The sequence below is a fragment of the Artibeus jamaicensis genome, unplaced genomic scaffold (assembly GCF_021234435.1).
Source record: "Artibeus jamaicensis isolate MK-2021 breed Jamaican fruit bat unplaced genomic scaffold, CSHL_Jam_final contig_196, whole genome shotgun sequence".
Lineage (NCBI taxonomy): Eukaryota > Metazoa > Chordata > Mammalia > Chiroptera > Phyllostomidae > Artibeus > Artibeus jamaicensis.
In genome coordinates, this window is record NW_026521401.1 from 1,415,285 (window position 1) to 1,431,347 (window position 16,063).

Below are 16,063 nucleotides of genomic sequence, written 5' to 3' on the forward strand. Positions count from 1 at the left end.
AACAAGAATCCAACACTTGGAGATCCTTCATGGAAACATCCGTCTATTCCAAAGTGAACTTCCAAAGGGGCAGAATAACGAAAGAGGAAGCAGTAAGGGAAAAGGACTCGCAGACATCCGGCTGGAGTGCTATGGCCCCTTTAACTCTCAATCCGGAACCTGGCCCTTTAAATCTGTGTCAGTTTCCCTTGACGTCAGGGGGAGAGTCCAGCAGGCTGTTTACAGCTTCGCGGAGCTCCACACTCTTCCCTGTTGTAGGCGCCGGAACCGCTGAGCCGCCTGCCCTTAAAGGGCTCGCACTCAATTCGCCCGGCAGCGCGGCGTCCCACGACTACCGACTGTCACGCTCCTCACTCTCTTATTTCCCTCCCTTCGTGGAAGCTTCAGCGGCAGGCTTCCCCACCTTTCCTCCCTCCCCTTTCCCAGCGTATCCAGGCTCCCGGCAACCAGCGCACTCTCGCTCACGGCTTAGGCGGGCGGCCGCCAGGTCTCCCAGCCGTGCTCAACCCCTCGCGATCTGGGGCCCCTGCCCGCGACCGGGACGCCACTCCCCCTCCTTCTCCTTCTTGCCGCCCCTCCCCTCTGGTGCTCCTAGGAGCGTCTCTGCTGCTCCAGGGAGGGGACGTTTCCTAATCTCAGGCCCGGGTTAAAGTTCTGGTCCTGGTGAGATGGTGGCAGCTGCGGCTGGAGCCGCAACCTGTCCCGGTGTCCTGCGTCCCGTCCCGGTGTCCTGCGTCCTGTCGCTGCCGCCGCCGCTGCCGCCCTGCTGGGGCCATGTTCGTTCTGGGCTTGCCCTTCTTGGCTCTTTTGGTGGCTTCGGTCGATAGCCATCCGGGGCTTCTGGGGCCCAAGAACGTCTCGCAGAAAGACGCCGAGTTTGAGTACCCCTACATGGATGAAGTCAACAGCGAGCTGGTCAACATCTATACCTTCAACTATACTGTGACCCGCAACCGGGTGAGGGCTGGGGCTGGGGTGGGGCTGGTGAGTGAGCGAGCAGACGAGGCGGTCTGTCAGTTCCCTGTGGACGGGCTGCCTTATGGGGTTCCTTCCGTTTCCCTGAACCATGCTGGACCTTCTTGACCAATCCTCCTTCCTTTGCCAGCATTGTTTCTCCTTAGCTCCCACTGGCCAGGCTCTGAAGGTGCCTCATTCTTATCTTCTCCCAGACTGCCTCCTTCCACCAGATGTGGGCTGAGCAGGACTGACTTCCTCACTACCCAGCAACCAGAGTCTGATAGCTCTGTGGGGTCTGTGGGCGAGAGGAAGCAGGCTTGCCACTGGGCTGGACCCCGAAAACCCCAGGGTATGAGACAGGCTCTGTCTGCTAGGTTCTGCCCAGGCAAGAGTTAGAGCTGAGCCACCTGGGGGATATAAATACAGGACTTCCGGGGCTGTCAGAACTGCTGGGAACATCCCAGCCCCCCTCCAGTCTCAGAAAACCTTGTAAGATGTAGGTGGCAAAGATTTGGCCAACCCCTAGTTGGATGGGAGGAGAGAAAGAGTTTGTCTACTGTGGAGAATATGCCTCACCCTACTTCACTTAGGTTTCTTCCCTGGCTGTGAGTTGACCATGGGCTTAGCTAGGTCTGGGAAATCTAGAGCTGAAATTTGGAGAATTCTTGCAGCCTGGCTGTATGGGCTCCTTTGCAGTACTCTCCATGACTGCATTTACTGGGAAGCAGTGGAGTCGATAATGGGAATCTGATTTTTTTTTTTTTTTTTTTCAGAATGGGGAGGGATTTGGTTTCTGTGATGAGCTAGGATCTGCCTTCAGTGCCTGGTTCTGTAAAGCTTGATCTCCAACAGTTTAGAGTCTTTTCTTCTTTTTTCCTCATATCTGCGGTTACCTTGAGAGCTGTGGCTTCTGTTCCTCTGAGAAATGCTGCCCTAGCACTTGGGTTTCAGCAGCCCAATAATAAGATTCACAGTACTTATTTAGTTTTATTTTTTCCTTAAACTCCTGCTGTCCTATATACTTTACTATACAGCACCAAGAGTGAGTGTGTCTCCATTTTATAGAGGAGGAAATTGAAGCTCAGAGACATGAAGTGACTTCTCTACAGCCCTAACCCTCCGTCAGAGCTAGGGATAGAATTTAGCTTTCTTGGCTCTTAACAACCCCTTGTGTATTCATCCCCACCCTCAGGTTGTCGAATAGGAGCTTCTAGCTCATAAGGAAGAAAGTGGAGGAGCAGTTTTTGCTCCCACGTCCATATGTGTACATGCACATGTGTATAAGCATGTGCATTCCATGAACGTGGATAGGAATGGGATATTCTGGAGATGCCTGAGATCTCCACTGTGCTTCCTGTTGGGAGTGGGGCCCTGAGTTGCTTGGGTCTTGTTGCCCTGCCATCAGAAACTTGTGTCTCCCATAAGCCTCTCCTTTAATCATCACTGGTCCCTCCTGTAGACTTGGGGCTGCCCTGGCAGAAGAAGGGGCATGGATAGCTTCTCAATCACAATGGGGAAAGAACAAAGCGGTTGGCATGACTGAGGTCAGGGCTCACAGTCTTTGGGTCCATGTGTCCCAGGTGGCAGAGGTAGTATTACTACGGGCTTGACTGAGGGGCATTTCCATCTCATTTTGCAGACAGAAGGTGTGCGTGTGTCTGTGAATGTGCTGAATAAACAGAAGGGGGCTCCTTTGCTGTTTGTGGTCCGCCAGAAGGAGGCTGTGGTGTCCTTCCAGGTGCCCCTAATCCTGCGAGGGCTGTGAGTAGGACCTGGGGGTCAGGGAGGGAGTAGGCCCAGGTCAGGCCTTGCTCAGAGCCTCACCCAGGTCCTTATCTGGGGCCTCAGACTACCCAGGGGCCCCTCTGTCTCTCTTCCCCATCTCTAGACCCAGGAGGCTGCTCAGCGGTCTGAGGACCAAGCCAGTTAGCCCAGAGTCTGTCAGCCCAGTGGGGGTAGGGGGGAGGGGTGGTAGACAACCAGAGTGGAGGAATCCTGGTTGAGGCAGTAGTCATGTCCAGACTCTCTGCTTCGGGCCATAGGTTTCAGCGCAAGTACCTCTACCAAAGGGTAGAAAGAACGCTGTGTCAGCCTCCAACCAAGAATGAGTCCGAGGTCCAATTCTTCTATGTGGATGTGTCCACCCTGTCACCAGTCAATACCACATACCAGCTCAAGGTCAGCCGAATGGACAACTTCATGCTCAGGTCTGCAGGGAAGAGTGAGGGGACCATGGGACTGGCCTCCTTCTTCAGCTCTGGGAGTGACTCTGGGGACTCTTCTCTGCCCTACAGGACTGGGGAGTACTTTAGTTTCAATACCACAGCAGCCCAGCCTCAGGTAAGATCCCTTGTTGACTGCTTCTCAAGAGAAGAAATGGGGAAGTGTAAAGTGGGAGTGGGAATGATTGGCAGCCTTTGCTGGGTGTTTCAAGTTGGCTGGACTCTCCCTGAAGAGACTAGAAACAGAGGCCGTGGCCCCAAAGTGGTAGAGGCAAGTAGCATGGGAAGTGCAAAGACATGGGGCCTGGCTGCCATCTTTCCAACTTGCCACACGGGCACTGCCCTGAGTGCCCAGCTGAGGTTGAAAGGAATGGTATACAGAGAGAAAATGGGGCTGCTTATAGTGAAGGCCTTTCTCCCCAGAGAGCCTCCAGTGCCCAGCCCTGAGAGAATTCACACCGTTCCCTTCTAGAGGGATAGAAACAGCATCCTAATGAGACTTGGCTTTCCTTGCCGCCCTCCCTGTGCCCTCAGTACTTCAAGTATGAGTTCCCGGAGGGAGTGGACTCAGTGATTGTCAAGGTGACCTCCAACAAGGCCTTCCCCTGCTCAGTCATCTCTATCCAGGATGTCCTGGTAAGTGGCCTGCCCTTTTACACTCCGCCAGTGGATAACAGGGCTGCTAAGCAAAGGGGACAGAACCCAGGTCCCTGCATCTGCTTTTCCCCTCCTCCTCTATAGTGCCCTGTCTATGACCTAGACAACAATGTAGCCTTCATCGGTATGTACCAGACTATGACCAAGAAGGCAGCCATCACTGTGCAGGTAGGAAACATACATGGGCCTGTGGGAGATGTGGCTGGTGATTAGCTTTCCAAATTCCTGCTCCTTTTCCCCTGCCCCATTCCTCCCCTATCCACAAGACTGAGTCTGGGCCCATTGGTCCCTGAAACTTTGGGTTCCTGATATGTGTGCAAATTGAATTATAATCCCAATTGCCTTAGGAACAGGAAAGCAACATACCCTTTCTAGTTGTCATATCTACTTCATTCACTGTATTGATAGCAAGGAGAGGAAAGGGGCCCTAGCTGAGGCTTTGTGCCTGCACTTGGCAAAGGCTGGAACCAATGCTCCAGGCAGGGAGGGGCAGCCATACATGCACCTCACATTCAGTCATGCAGGTGATGGAGGCAGCATGGTCCCTTCACTTCTTCTCCTGGCCAATGCATAGCCTGTAATAGGGCATCCGTGAGTCCTACGATGGTGAGGTATGCACATATTTGCTCACTGGCCATAGTATAGGTCCAAGCTTTAGGCTCTGGAGTCAGGCAATCTCAGATCTACAACTTCCTGTCTGTGTGACCCTAAGCTAACTGCTAAGCCTGTCTAACAGGGGTAATGACAGTGCTATCTCATAAGGGTCTTTGGAAGCATTACGTAAAATAATATAAAAAAAGAGTTTAGCATAATTTATGGCCCAAAGTAGATATTCGGGAAAGGATGGTAATAATAATGACATAATATAATGATGATAATGGCAATGATGTCGTCATCATCATCATCATTATCCTGCAGCGCAAAGACTTCCCAAGCAACAGCTTCTACGTGGTGGTGGTGGTGAAGACAGAAGACCAAGCCTGTGGGGGTTCCTTGCCTTTCTACCCCTTTGGAGAAGGTAATTTTGTGCCCCAGGCCCAGCTGGGGATGGAGAGGTCTTGGGCACTTCCTAGGAGGTAGACAGGCTGTGTGACTGATGGACATGGTGGGACACACATTTTTGGCTCCAGACTCTCCCAGGGCTGGTTCCACCAACTCTAGCTAAGTTCCAGGTAGCCTTTTGTTTGCCAATTTGATGTTTTACTTCCAGATGAACCGGTTGATCAAGGGCACCGCCAGAAAACCCTGTCAGTGCTGGTATCTCAAGCAGTCACGTGTGAGTGTGGGTGGCTGAGTGGGGATGGACTGGCCTCTGGCTCTTCCTTTCAGACCTAGGGTAGGAAGGTGATGAGGACCTACTCAGCCAGGCTGACAGGGTAGCAATAGAGCAGTGTTCTTGGTAGGCCTCATGATGGGAGGGCCAGGAGGTGAGTCCCAATATAACTTCGTACATAATACATGACTAAAGAGTAAAGTACTGAGTTCTAGTTCTCCCAATGCCACTTCAGAGCAGTACTATCTCTTTGAGCCTCAGTTACCCGGTCTCTATAACAGAGGTGTCCCGTTATAGCATCTGTCCCGTTAGTCTCACTAAGTTGTGAGGTTTAGAGCAAAATCAGTAGGAAAGTACCAGGCCCCTTAGTTATTTATGCTCAATAAATATTTACTGAGTACTTGAATGGGGCCCTTTATAAACTGGAAAGTATAGGATAAAAATAAGAGATTGTGATGGGAGGAGAAAGAAGCTGCCTCTCCTATACGGATTCTTTATTCAGCAAATATTTGTCGAGCACCTTCTGTGTGCCAGGTGCCATGCTGCAGCGACAGCCCTCAGGGAGCTCCTGGCCAGAGGGACAGGAGCCTGTAGCTGCGGCTGCAAGGGAGCTGAGACCTGTGATGAGCAAAAGACAGGTCACAGTGGGAACACAGGACAGAGAAAGTTTCCTAGAGGATGAAGTCCCCGAGCTGTGTTTTGAAGGTTAAGTCAAGATGGAGTGTTTGAGAAAGAAGTAGAGGAGAAAGTTCTTGCAGAGGGGGCAACATGAGTATAGACAGGAGTCATGTCAGAGTCTGGTGGATTTGGGGAGCGGCCGGTTCACACTGGCTGCGGCACTGCATCTGAGGGGAGAAGTGGTGAGAGGTTCAGCTGGGCCCTGTGTCGTGGTTGATGTGTTCAGCTTCTTGCTTCTTTCCCAACAGCTGCGGCCTACGTGGGTGGGATGCTTTTTTGCCTGGGCATATTTCTCTCCTTCTACCTTCTGACCATTCTTCTGGCCTGTTGGGAGAACTGGAGGTAAAATGGAACTGCTGGGCCCTCCCCTGTTCTGGGTTACATTGGGCAGGGGATGTGGGGGAGATGGCCTGGGAGGATCTGAGCCAGCCCAGAGTAATCTTCCATACTGTTCACAGAGCAGAGGGGACCCTAAGCAGCCCCTGTTAGGGTCTGTGGTCCAGGAGCCTCTCCTCTGGAAACCAACCCCTTCTCTCAACCTTTCCAAGCAGGGAGACTCCACATGGCTTCCTAGCCTGGGAAGAACCATAGGATCATGAATAACAGACAGGGTTATTTCCCTCTGTTATAAGAGGTCTCCATCCCTCTCCTGGGATGGAGAGGGTGGAAGGCAGGCCAGCCCTGCATAGGAGGGATCCTTGTCCTGCCCCTCTGGTTTGCTTCTGGATTTTGTCCCTGCAGGCAGAGGAAGAAGACCCTTCTGGTGACTGTGGACCGAGCCTGCCCAGAAAGCGGTACCTGCAGAGGGCTGGAGTGGGAGGGCAGAGTATGCTTGATGTTTTGGAGGGGATAGTGATGGATAGTTCCCTTGGGGGTTAGAGGAGGCTCTCTAGGGGCTTCTGGGTGTTCAAGTCAGGAGTAACACTACAGGTAGGTGTGGCGCTAGGATACTGTTCCTGTCTGTCCCCAGTGTGCTCATCTGAAAGGCTGCCACTTGATTGACTCTCTGGGTCTAGCTGTGCTGTTTGTCTGCCTCGGGCAATGGGGCTCACAGTCTCTGGGATTATTAACCTTTCATTCTCTCTTCTTCCCTTCCATCCCTCTCTCTTTCTGTCCTCCCTCCTGCTTGGACCTTCTGTCTCAGCTTCTCTCCTTGGTAAGCTCCAGGTGCTGTGGGCAGAGGAGCTGGAGTCCAGAGTAGGGGAGAGAGGGGAAGCATAGGGGTGTCTGGGTGGGACCTGGGCAGGCACTGCTGGCTGGCTGTGCTCCTGGTGACTTAGATGCATCCATTCCTTGAGATTTCTCTCTCTCGATAGGGAACACAGGGTGGCTAGTGTTTCCATTGGGGACACACGTGGTAGGGAGGTCAGGGTGGGTGCTGGTGAAGGGAGTGAGCTAAGTTTGCTGTAATCAGTGCTTATTCTTTGTTACTGCCATTGCCACTCTGTTTCTCTCTTCTCCCTGGCTTTTGGCTTCTCTCTGCTTCTAGGGCTAAGGGGATCTTGATGTCTTGTTGCAGGTCACCCTCGGGTCCTGGCCGACTCCTTCCCTGGCAGCTCCCCTTATGAGGGTAACAACTATGGTTCCTTTGGTACGTGTCAATGCCAGAGATTGTGCTGGTCCACTCACAACCTAGTCCTAAGGCTGCCACCTCCAAGGTGCAAATTGGTAGCCAGTCTCTTTGGAGCTCCTCGGGCTCCTTGGGGGTGGGTCTAGCATCCCCTTCCCTGAGGTCTGTGCTTACCAGTTTTATTCTACAGAGAACTGTTCTGGATCCACCGAGGGTCTGGTCGACAGCATGGATACCAGAGACCTCTCCTGCAGTTACCAGGGTGAGCGGGCCAGGCAGGGCCCAGTGGTGTGGTGCAGGGCTGGTGCTGGCTGGGTGAAACCTTATGATGGGTGGTCACCTCTTGTGCCAGACACTGGGACAGGGAAGGGCCTGCTGTCTCTCACCCCTCTTCTCCCTTGGCCCATCCTCCTTGGCTCCACTTCCCTGGTAACTTTCCCTTTCCTTTGAAGGACACGACCAGTTCAAGCGGCGCCTTCCCTTTGGCCAGATGCGGCAGCTGTGCATTGCCATGGGTAGATGTGGGGAGGTGGGGAGCTGCTCTGCCAATCAGCTCCTGCCAGGGTGGTTGACTGGAGCTGGTAGGCTCTGGGGTCAGAAAGATGCTTTGTGCATGGCTTCCCCACCTAATGCCAATGATTGCCAGCTCTTGTGTCTTGTGAGATGAGCAGGCACTGGTGGGCTGGTATCCCTGCTACCCCCAGGGCCAGATATTCTGGTTTGCTCTCATGTTTGCCAGCACCCTCACTCCCTGGCCTTTTGGGTTAGGGCTTGTGGGCAGGGGCACCATGTTCCGGCCTCTAGGGGCTTTGGTCAGGCAGGGTCACAAGAGGAAGCTTCTAAAGGCACAAGAAAAGAATAGGCTAAAGCAGCAGCTGCCCTTCCTAAAGGCAGCCTCTGACTCTTGCCTGCACCTGAGGGCCCACTGTGTCTTTACCCAGTGTCTTCTCAGAACTCGCACAGCTGGGCACCTACTAATCAGCATGACTTCTGCCAAATTCAGTCCTGCTGCCTGTGTCTAGGGCCTAGGGTCTCTCGGCCTGGAAGCCTTAGCTCAGAGAGGGCCGCCTGGCTGGAGCAGTCCCTACTGAGTGGCCTCTCTGCAGAGCCCACCCTGGTTCCCCTCAAGGACTTAGAAGGATTTGGTACCTCCCCCCCAGAGCCTGAGCCCACCTCCATCCCTGATCTGAGCCTACAGTTTGCCTCTTTTTACTGCTTAGTAATTGTGACAATTGCCCCAGGTGGGTGGAGACAGGCCTTGAGCTCTGTGCCCACTGGGAAACCCTTCTCCCCGCTCACTCCAGACCGCTCTCTTGACCCTGTGGGCACACGGCCACGACTAGACTCCATGAGCTCTGTGGAGGAGGATGATTATGACACATTGACTGACATTGAATCGGACAAGAACGTCATTCGCACCAAGGTCTGACACCATAGAGCTGGCCCTGGTCAGGGGGTTCCTCAAGGAAGGGAGATTCTGTGTTCAGTACCTGGTGTATTATCCTCTGGGGAAGGAAAGAGGTCAGTTGGGGCAGGACAGATTCCCAGGGAAACGGACTTGCCTCCCAGCCCTTCTGGGCTGCCTGGCCAGCAGCAGTGGGATGGCTGCGCTCCCTGCCCAGCGCTGTCTGGCCTCTCGTGGGCTCCTCTTACCTGGGCAAGAGGGGCCTCTTCCAGGTGGTAGGAAAGGGGGCTTACTTTAGTTTCTCCCCAGCAATACCTCTGTGTGGCCGACCTGGCACGCAAGGACAAACGTGTTCTACGGAAAAAGTACCAGATCTACTTCTGGTGAGTGGACGGGGTGAATGAGACTTCCTGTTATGTAGGGTCAGGTGGCCATTTCTTGGGTCCTGCTACCTCACTACTTTCCTCCCACTCATCAGGAACATTGCCACCATTGCTGTCTTCTACGCGCTTCCTGTGGTGCAGCTGGTGATTACCTACCAGACGGTGAGAAGGTGGGGCTGGCTCCCCTGGTCCCGCAGCTGCAGGCTCCCTTTCCCCAACTGCAGAGCTTCACAGCCTGGGGCTCTGGAGCAAGCACAGGTCTTAGGTCATCAGTACTGGGTTCAAATCCCAACTTTTACCAGCTGGGTGACCTTGAAGAAATCACTTAACCTCCCCGAACATCAGTTATTTCATCTGCAAAGTAGAGGCAGCTCAGCATCAGAAATAGCACCTTCCCCAAGTTGTTACAGGGATTCATTAAAATGAAAGGTCTGGGACTTTGTAAGTCTCAGTTTCCTTTCCCTTTTCTTTGTACTGAGGCAAGAACTTCAGTCATGGTCACACCCCTGGATTTTTAGCCATACCCAGAGAGGTGTGACAGTGACTGTGCCAAAAGGAGGACTCGCCTGGTGTACATGCGCATGCACACGTTGGCTGTGGTGGCACTTCCTATCCATGGCCAAATGGGATGGCATGGTGTGGCCTGGGCTGGGGCCTGGCCCTTTCTCACCAGGGCAGTGGGCTGAGTTGGGTGCTTCAACAGCCCACCTCCTGTTCCCACTCCCTGCTGCAGGTGGTGAATGTCACAGGGAATCAGGACATCTGCTACTATAACTTCCTCTGTGCTCACCCGCTGGGCAACCTCAGGTGGGAATCTTCTTGGGAAGCCCCTCCCCCAAGCAAATGGTGATCCCGGGAAGTGGGTGGGGGCTCTACGAATGCCTGCCATGGTGGGGAAGAGGCTGGAGCATGAGGCTGAGGCAGTGCACCCTGTGTTGCCCATTCTAGTGCTTTCAACAACATCCTCAGCAACCTGGGGTACATCCTGCTGGGGCTGCTCTTCTTGCTGATCATCTTACAGCGGGAGATCAACCACAACCGGGCCTTGCTGCGCAACGACCTCTATGCCCTGGTGTGGAGCCCCTGCCCTGCCTGCCTAAGCCTCTGCTGCAGACCCTTCCTGTCAGGCCTGCCCATCCCTGCCCTGTCCTGTCCAGCCCCTGGTCAGCTCAGCCCTGCCCAGCACTGCCATGCCCTGCCCTGTCTACATACTGCCTCTGCCCAAGCCTGTTCCTCTCCCGTGAGCTCCCTCTTTGGGGTCCCTTCCTCCCTCCCTCCCTGCCTATCTCATTTCTCTCCCCTTCCTCTTCCCTGACAGGAGTGTGGGATCCCTAAACACTTTGGCCTGTTCTATGCCATGGGCACAGCCCTGATGATGGAGGGCCTGCTAAGTGCTTGCTATCATGTCTGCCCCAATTACACCAACTTCCAGTTTGGTAAGCAGGGCCTCCCTCTTCCCTGGCTGAACCTAGAGCAGGGACTTGCCTGAGTTTTCTACTATCCCTAAGTCACCTGCAGGGATCCCCCAGACTCAGCTGCACAGGAGACCCCAGGGCTGCAGTGTCTTCTGCACACACATCCTAGCTTACAAAGAATAGGCATCTGGTTGCTATTTCACTTATCTGTGCACCTTTCCAATAGAAAGACGTATGGAAGCAGTGAGAAGGACAAAATAATTAAGATATGGTCCTTGATCTCAGGATGCTCTGACTAAGTTGTCTTGTCAGGGGAAGTCAGATGGTTGGTGACAGCCAGTGGGTGGCAGTGTGGTGTGGCAGGGACAGTTAAGGGACTTGAGGTCAACTGCCAGCCCACCATCGCTCTGTGGCCTTGAGGTAGTATGGGGGCTCTCTTCCACTCTGATTGTCAGGGCTGGGAGTTGCGTGCTCAGTGGATGTTGCTATAGCTCATGGCCATGTCCTCCACCCTAGACACATCATTCATGTACATGATCGCCGGGCTCTGCATGCTGAAGCTCTACCAGAAGCGGCACCCGGACATCAATGCCAGTGCCTATAGCGCCTATGCCTGCTTGGCCATTGTTATCTTCTTCTCTGTGGTGGGCGTGGTGAGGCCCTGACCTGCTCTGCTCACCCTGTAGGAAAGGTGCACGGCACGTCCACACACATGGACATGCACAACCCCCTCCTGCACCTTCAGCAGGAGAGATCCCTGCTCCTTCCCTGAGCTGCCTTCCCTGGCTCCTCAGAGAGCACTGGCCTGGCTGAGCAACAGCCTGGTTCCTCCGGAGGAAGGGTGGGCTGAGGGAGCAGCTTTCTTCAGTGCCTCTTCAGCCCTGCCCTTGGTGGCCTCTGGCAGGTTTTCGGCAAGGGAAACACAGCGTTCTGGATTGTCTTCTCGGTCATTCACATCATTGCCACCCTGCTCCTCAGCATACAGCTCTATTACATGGGCCGCTGGAAGCTGGGTGAGGGCATGCCCAGGGCATGGGGCTGGGATTTGCTGGGCCTCATGGAATGAGTGGAATGTGGCCTTGGGGTCCTGGGTTTCAGGAGACTCAGGTTCTCATGGGGGGGGGGCTCTCCTGGGGGGCCAGGAGGAATCACTGATGAGGAATTAGGTGAGGCCTGCTCTCAGCTGGTGCAGGCTGGGGACAGGAAAGGAGCATACTTTCTCTCTGCAGACTCAGGAGTTGGCCGTCGGGTCCTCCATGTGCTGTACACGGACTGCATCCGGCAGTGTAGTGGGCCCCTCTACACGGTATCTGCCAGCTCCCCAGCCCCTGTTCTTCCACCTGCTCTTCCCTCTGGAGGGGGTGGTGGTAAAGCTGAGGGCCCAGGGTGGGGGCAACCAGCTGACTTGGGCCTTCATACTTCTCTCCCTGTGTTTCTTCTCCTCTCAGTCCTTGTGTCTCTGCTTCCCTCCAGGACCGAATGGTGCTGCTGGTCATGGGCAACATTATCAACTGGTCACTGTGAGTCTCCGCACTGTCTATGATAGCTTGGCTAGGTGGACAGCTGGAAACTTGGCCAGCCACTGGCTGCCTTGGGGACCACAGACAAATTCTAAGCTTTGAGCGTGAGAAATGGGGGCTGACAGGAGAGGTTGTTGGCACCTGGGGTTCTAGAATCTTCTGTAGGCCTCTGAAACAGCTGCAATCATAATAAACCATTGGCTTGGCGTGAGGTCAGGCCCTTCCTGCCCTTGCCCTCCCTTGCTTCACCAGCCTCCCTCGCACTTGCCAGGGCTGCCTACGGACTCATCATGCGCCCTAATGATTTTGCATCCTACCTGTTGGCCATCGGCATCTGCAACCTGCTGCTTTACTTTGCCTTCTACATCATTATGAAGGTGAGTGGGGATGGTTGAGCGAGCCTGCTCTCTGCCTTTTGGGAAAAGAGATGAGCACAGCCCACCTGGGGCAGCACTGGGACAGAATTTTCCCGTCCATCTGTCTATGCCAGTGAGGTTTGAGGAGGGGAGAGGCTGATGTCTCTTGCAGGTATCCCCTGGGAACCAACTATATCCTAAGAGCCTCTCACCGTGCACCTTCAGATTCTAAGAATGGCCCATGAAATTGGTAGCACTGCAGGCCATAGTTGGTAAGAGCCTCATTCAGTACAGAACAGATTGAAGAGGCAGGACCCACTGAGTCTGTGGCAGGCTTGAGTGTCTGAGAGCCAGTTGTTTCTCATGGGACCCTCATGCCATCCAATAGAGAGGAGACCCCTGCACAGGGAGAGCACCCTGGCCAGTACACCCACCAGCGCAGGATTCTGGGCACATGGAGGCTCAGCCAGGGTGAACATCAGCAGTGAGGACACTTGGCTGCTAGTGTGGGGACAAGATGAAGGATGTAACTATATGAGGTGATAGTACGAATTCAAGAAGACTTCCCGAAAGCCTGGGAAGGCACCAGGAGAGCGGCATCGGGGGCAGGCCAGGAAGTGAGTTGGGTGAAGCCTGGCCCTCAGGCTGCTCTCTCCTTCCCCACCCTGACTCCCAGCTCCGGAGCGGAGAAAGGATCAAGCTCATCCCAATGCTCTGCATCATCTGTACTTCAGTGGTCTGGGGCTTTGCACTCTTCTTCTTCTTCCAGGGACTCAGCACCTGGCAGGTGAGCAGTCAGCCTGTTGAGTGTGTCGGGGACTCACCTACAGGCTCATCTTGAGCCAACATGTGGCCCATTTTCTTTCCAAACACCATCTGTGAGTGCTCCCTGGGCCAGCACTTTTACAGCCACTGTCTTGTTTAATCCTCCTACCATTCAACTTGCATGGAGGCAGCTGAGGCTCAGGGATGCTAAGGCACCTGCCCAAGGATGCACGTGGCATGGCTGTGACTTGAAGCCAGAGATGTCAGGCTCTGTCTTCTGCCTCCTAGGGCACCTGCCATGGATCAGGTTTCAGTCCTGGGATCCAAACTAAGTCTGGTATGGGCTTTGCCTTTGGGCACTTATAATCTAGTTCAAGAGAGGGACTGTTGGTCCCTGGCTCTCAGTCTACAATATAATACACCAGATAAAGGTAAAGGCAAGATGGGCAAGGGAATGTCCAGAAGGGCAGTGGACAGAGGCCCCTGTGAGTTAGCCGGTCCAGGGAAAGTTCCTGGAAGAGGCAGGTCTTGCTGTTGGCCTTAAAGGCCTTGGGTGATGGGGAAGGTCCTCTGGCCCAGAGATGCACTGACCTGTGTAATGGTACAGAGGCAGAACTAGATGGGGAAGACTTGGGACTCAAGTCTGAATGTACTAATTTGGGAGCTAGGTGAAGACCGTGAGCTCCTTGAGGGCAGGGAAGGTGTTTTGTGACCTTAGCATGTGGCACAGATCTCCCCCAGATACAGAGTGCAGTCCAGCCAGTGTTTGTTGGGTAGAAGTCATAGACCTTGAGTGCCACAGGTCATGGCTGCTGTTGGGCTTGGGAAGGGCTGTGTGACCCGACAGTTGTACTTGGGAAGGAAAATAAGCCTGAAGGAGCCCTGGAGGCCTGATCAGAACAGAGGGCAGAGTCCAAGGCAGGGACTGAGTTAGGAAGCTTTGTGGCCTTCTGGTGTCTCAAGGTCATGACAGCCTTCTGCTGTCACATCAAGGGAAGAAGAATCTGAGGGGAGGAAGGTCTGAGTGAAAGAAAGGAGAGGGCAGAACAGGGGGAATTTGTAACAAAAGCCAGTTACACCTCCCTCATGTGGGAGATGAGGACTAGGGGTGCAGCAGAAAGTGTCCTGCCACTTGGGGCTGGGAACAGGGAGAGGCCTGGAGGTAGAGCCGGTGCCAGGGCGGTGTCAGCAGGCAGCTCTCCCTGTTTCTGCCTAGAAAACCCCTGCAGAGTCAAGGGAGCACAACCGGGACTGCATCCTCCTTGACTTCTTTGATGACCATGACATCTGGCACTTCCTCTCCTCCATCGCTATGTTTGGGTCATTCCTGGTATGAGACTCTCCTGGCTGAGTGGGGAGGGTGGGGTGCAGACACAGACCGCCCCCTTCCCTGTGCTTAACTTGACATCCACCCACCAGGTGTTGCTGACACTGGATGATGACCTGGACACCGTGCAGCGGGACAAGATCTATGTCTTCTAGTGGAAGCCAGGCCCCTTGCTTCACTCATGGGGCCCTGAGCTCCTCTGCCTCACTGCTGGAGTCTTTGGCACCAGGGGTGTGAGTCCCAGCCCTGCTACCCAGTGCTGGGTGGCAGAGGGACACCAAGGCCTAGTCCAGACTTGGCCCCGGACAGTCATGGTGGCCTTGAGCCTTGCAGCTGGCCTCTGCAAGGGAGCAGGGCTGCTCACCTAAAATCCCAGCCATTGGCCAAATTGCTGCTTTCTTATCAGTGTTGGGGCCTTCCAAGGTCCCTGTCCTTGGTTTTCCATTTGTCCCTCTGCAGGAGAAAGGGGGGAAGTATTGCCCTGCCCATCTCATGCCTTGAATTCTACCTTTCCTTCCCTTCTCCCCCAGCCTGTGGCCCAGAGCCCTTCATTCCTCAGTCTGGGGCCTGATTCTTTGGCCTGTACTAAGGCCCCTCTTCTCTTTGGGGTCATACCGGCCTATCATCACTGCCTACTCTGGTCAGCCAAAATAGATGGGGTAAAGGATTTGGGGGACTGGACAGGCTTATGGTGCTATGACCTGCAAAGGGCCCTGGCTGGCTCTCTGGCAGTGGAGGTCGGTTTATATGTAAGAACTGTCTTGGATTTCAGAGGCTGAATTCAGAGGTCACTCTCCTATTCCATCAGCCCCCAGACTGATTAGCCCTAGGATTGGAAAGAAAAAGCAACTCACCCTCTTCCTTCCTTTCTCTTTCCAGGCCCTTATTCCTGCCAAGCCCCAGCTGGGGGCCTTTCAGTGCCATTGACATTGCCCAAGAATGTCCAGGGGCAAAGGAGGGAGGCTACAAAGAGCACAGCCCATCCTGCCTCCTCCACCATCACGGGAGCCCCAGTGCCTATCATAGAAAGGGGCTCGAGGAAGGGACATGACATTTCCCTCTCTGTCCCTTATCCCAGCCTCACTCTAGGGCCCAGGGCTGGCTCCTGAGTTCTAGCCAGTCTTCAGCCCAGTTCTGTGTTGGTCACACCTGCGTCCATATGAAGCTTGAAGTTTACACTGAGTGGCCCCAGCTTGGGGACCCCTGGTAGCTCTGGTCCTGGGGTCCCCTTTGCCCTACCTGGTCCATTTTAGATGCAGAGGTTGGGAGGTCAGGCTAGGCCTCTGCCTTGCAGATGGGAATGTGTTTTACTCTCCCCGGCTTGTTTTCCCAGCCCTCCCTGGGGCTGGGGAGAGGAGGTGGGTCTGGATCTTCCTACAGAACTCCGTTTAAATGTCTGTTTCCCTGCTATGGTTGCATTTCTGTTTTCTATGAATGAGTCTGCATTCAATTAAACAACAGTTCTCGGACCCTGTTTGCTGCTCTTCTGGGTGTAGATGTTGAGAATGTGGGGTCGGGCAGGGGTCTTCCATTTT

General features: G+C 54.2%; 1 protein-coding gene across 6 annotated transcripts; it reads left to right on the forward strand.

Annotated features, from left to right (window-relative positions):
• The first annotated feature begins 227 nt into the window (after positions 1–227).
• Positions 228–15,997, forward strand: SIDT2 (SID1 transmembrane family member 2). Of its 6 annotated transcripts, XR_005082810.2 has the most exons (28): positions 228–957; positions 2,597–2,718; positions 3,000–3,164; positions 3,252–3,297; positions 3,714–3,815; positions 3,921–4,004; positions 4,755–4,854; positions 5,047–5,112; positions 6,036–6,129; positions 6,529–6,581; positions 7,307–7,378; positions 7,548–7,619; positions 7,810–7,872; positions 8,662–8,780; positions 9,072–9,145; positions 9,241–9,307; positions 9,879–9,952; positions 10,094–10,217; positions 10,464–10,581; positions 11,077–11,213; positions 11,465–11,573; positions 11,790–11,866; positions 12,034–12,080; positions 12,352–12,457; positions 13,113–13,223; positions 14,418–14,531; positions 14,621–14,761; positions 15,408–15,997. XR_005082810.2 is itself a non-coding variant. In XM_037147286.2 (27 exons), the coding sequence occupies exons 1-27, from the start codon at positions 775–777 to the stop codon at positions 14,681–14,683; spliced, it is 2,562 nt and encodes an 853-aa protein (XP_037003181.2). In that variant the 5' UTR covers positions 228–774; the 3' UTR covers positions 14,684–15,997. The 6 variants fall into 6 exon arrangements, 5 of the variants coding, with proteins under 5 accessions (XP_037003181.2, XP_037003182.2, XP_037003183.2 ...); XM_037147286.2 differs by having other exon boundaries at positions 14,621–15,997; XM_037147287.2 differs by lacking the exon at positions 7,810–7,872 and having other exon boundaries at positions 528–957; positions 14,621–15,997.
• The last annotated feature ends 66 nt before the right edge of the window (positions 15,998–16,063 follow it).

Bases quoted from the DNA above. Each gene is read 5' to 3' on its own strand.
- SIDT2 (XM_037147286.2), top strand. From the start codon at position 775: ATGTTCGTTCTGGGCTTGCCCTTCTTGGCTCTTTTGGTGGCTTCGGTC. The intron at 4,005-4,754 runs GTAGGAAACATA...ATTATCCTGCAG, and splicing joins AGGCAGCCATCACTGTGCAG to CGCAAAGACTTCCCAAGCAA. The intron at 6,582-7,306 runs GTACCTGCAGAG...GTCTTGTTGCAG, and splicing joins CCGAGCCTGCCCAGAAAGCG to GTCACCCTCGGGTCCTGGCC.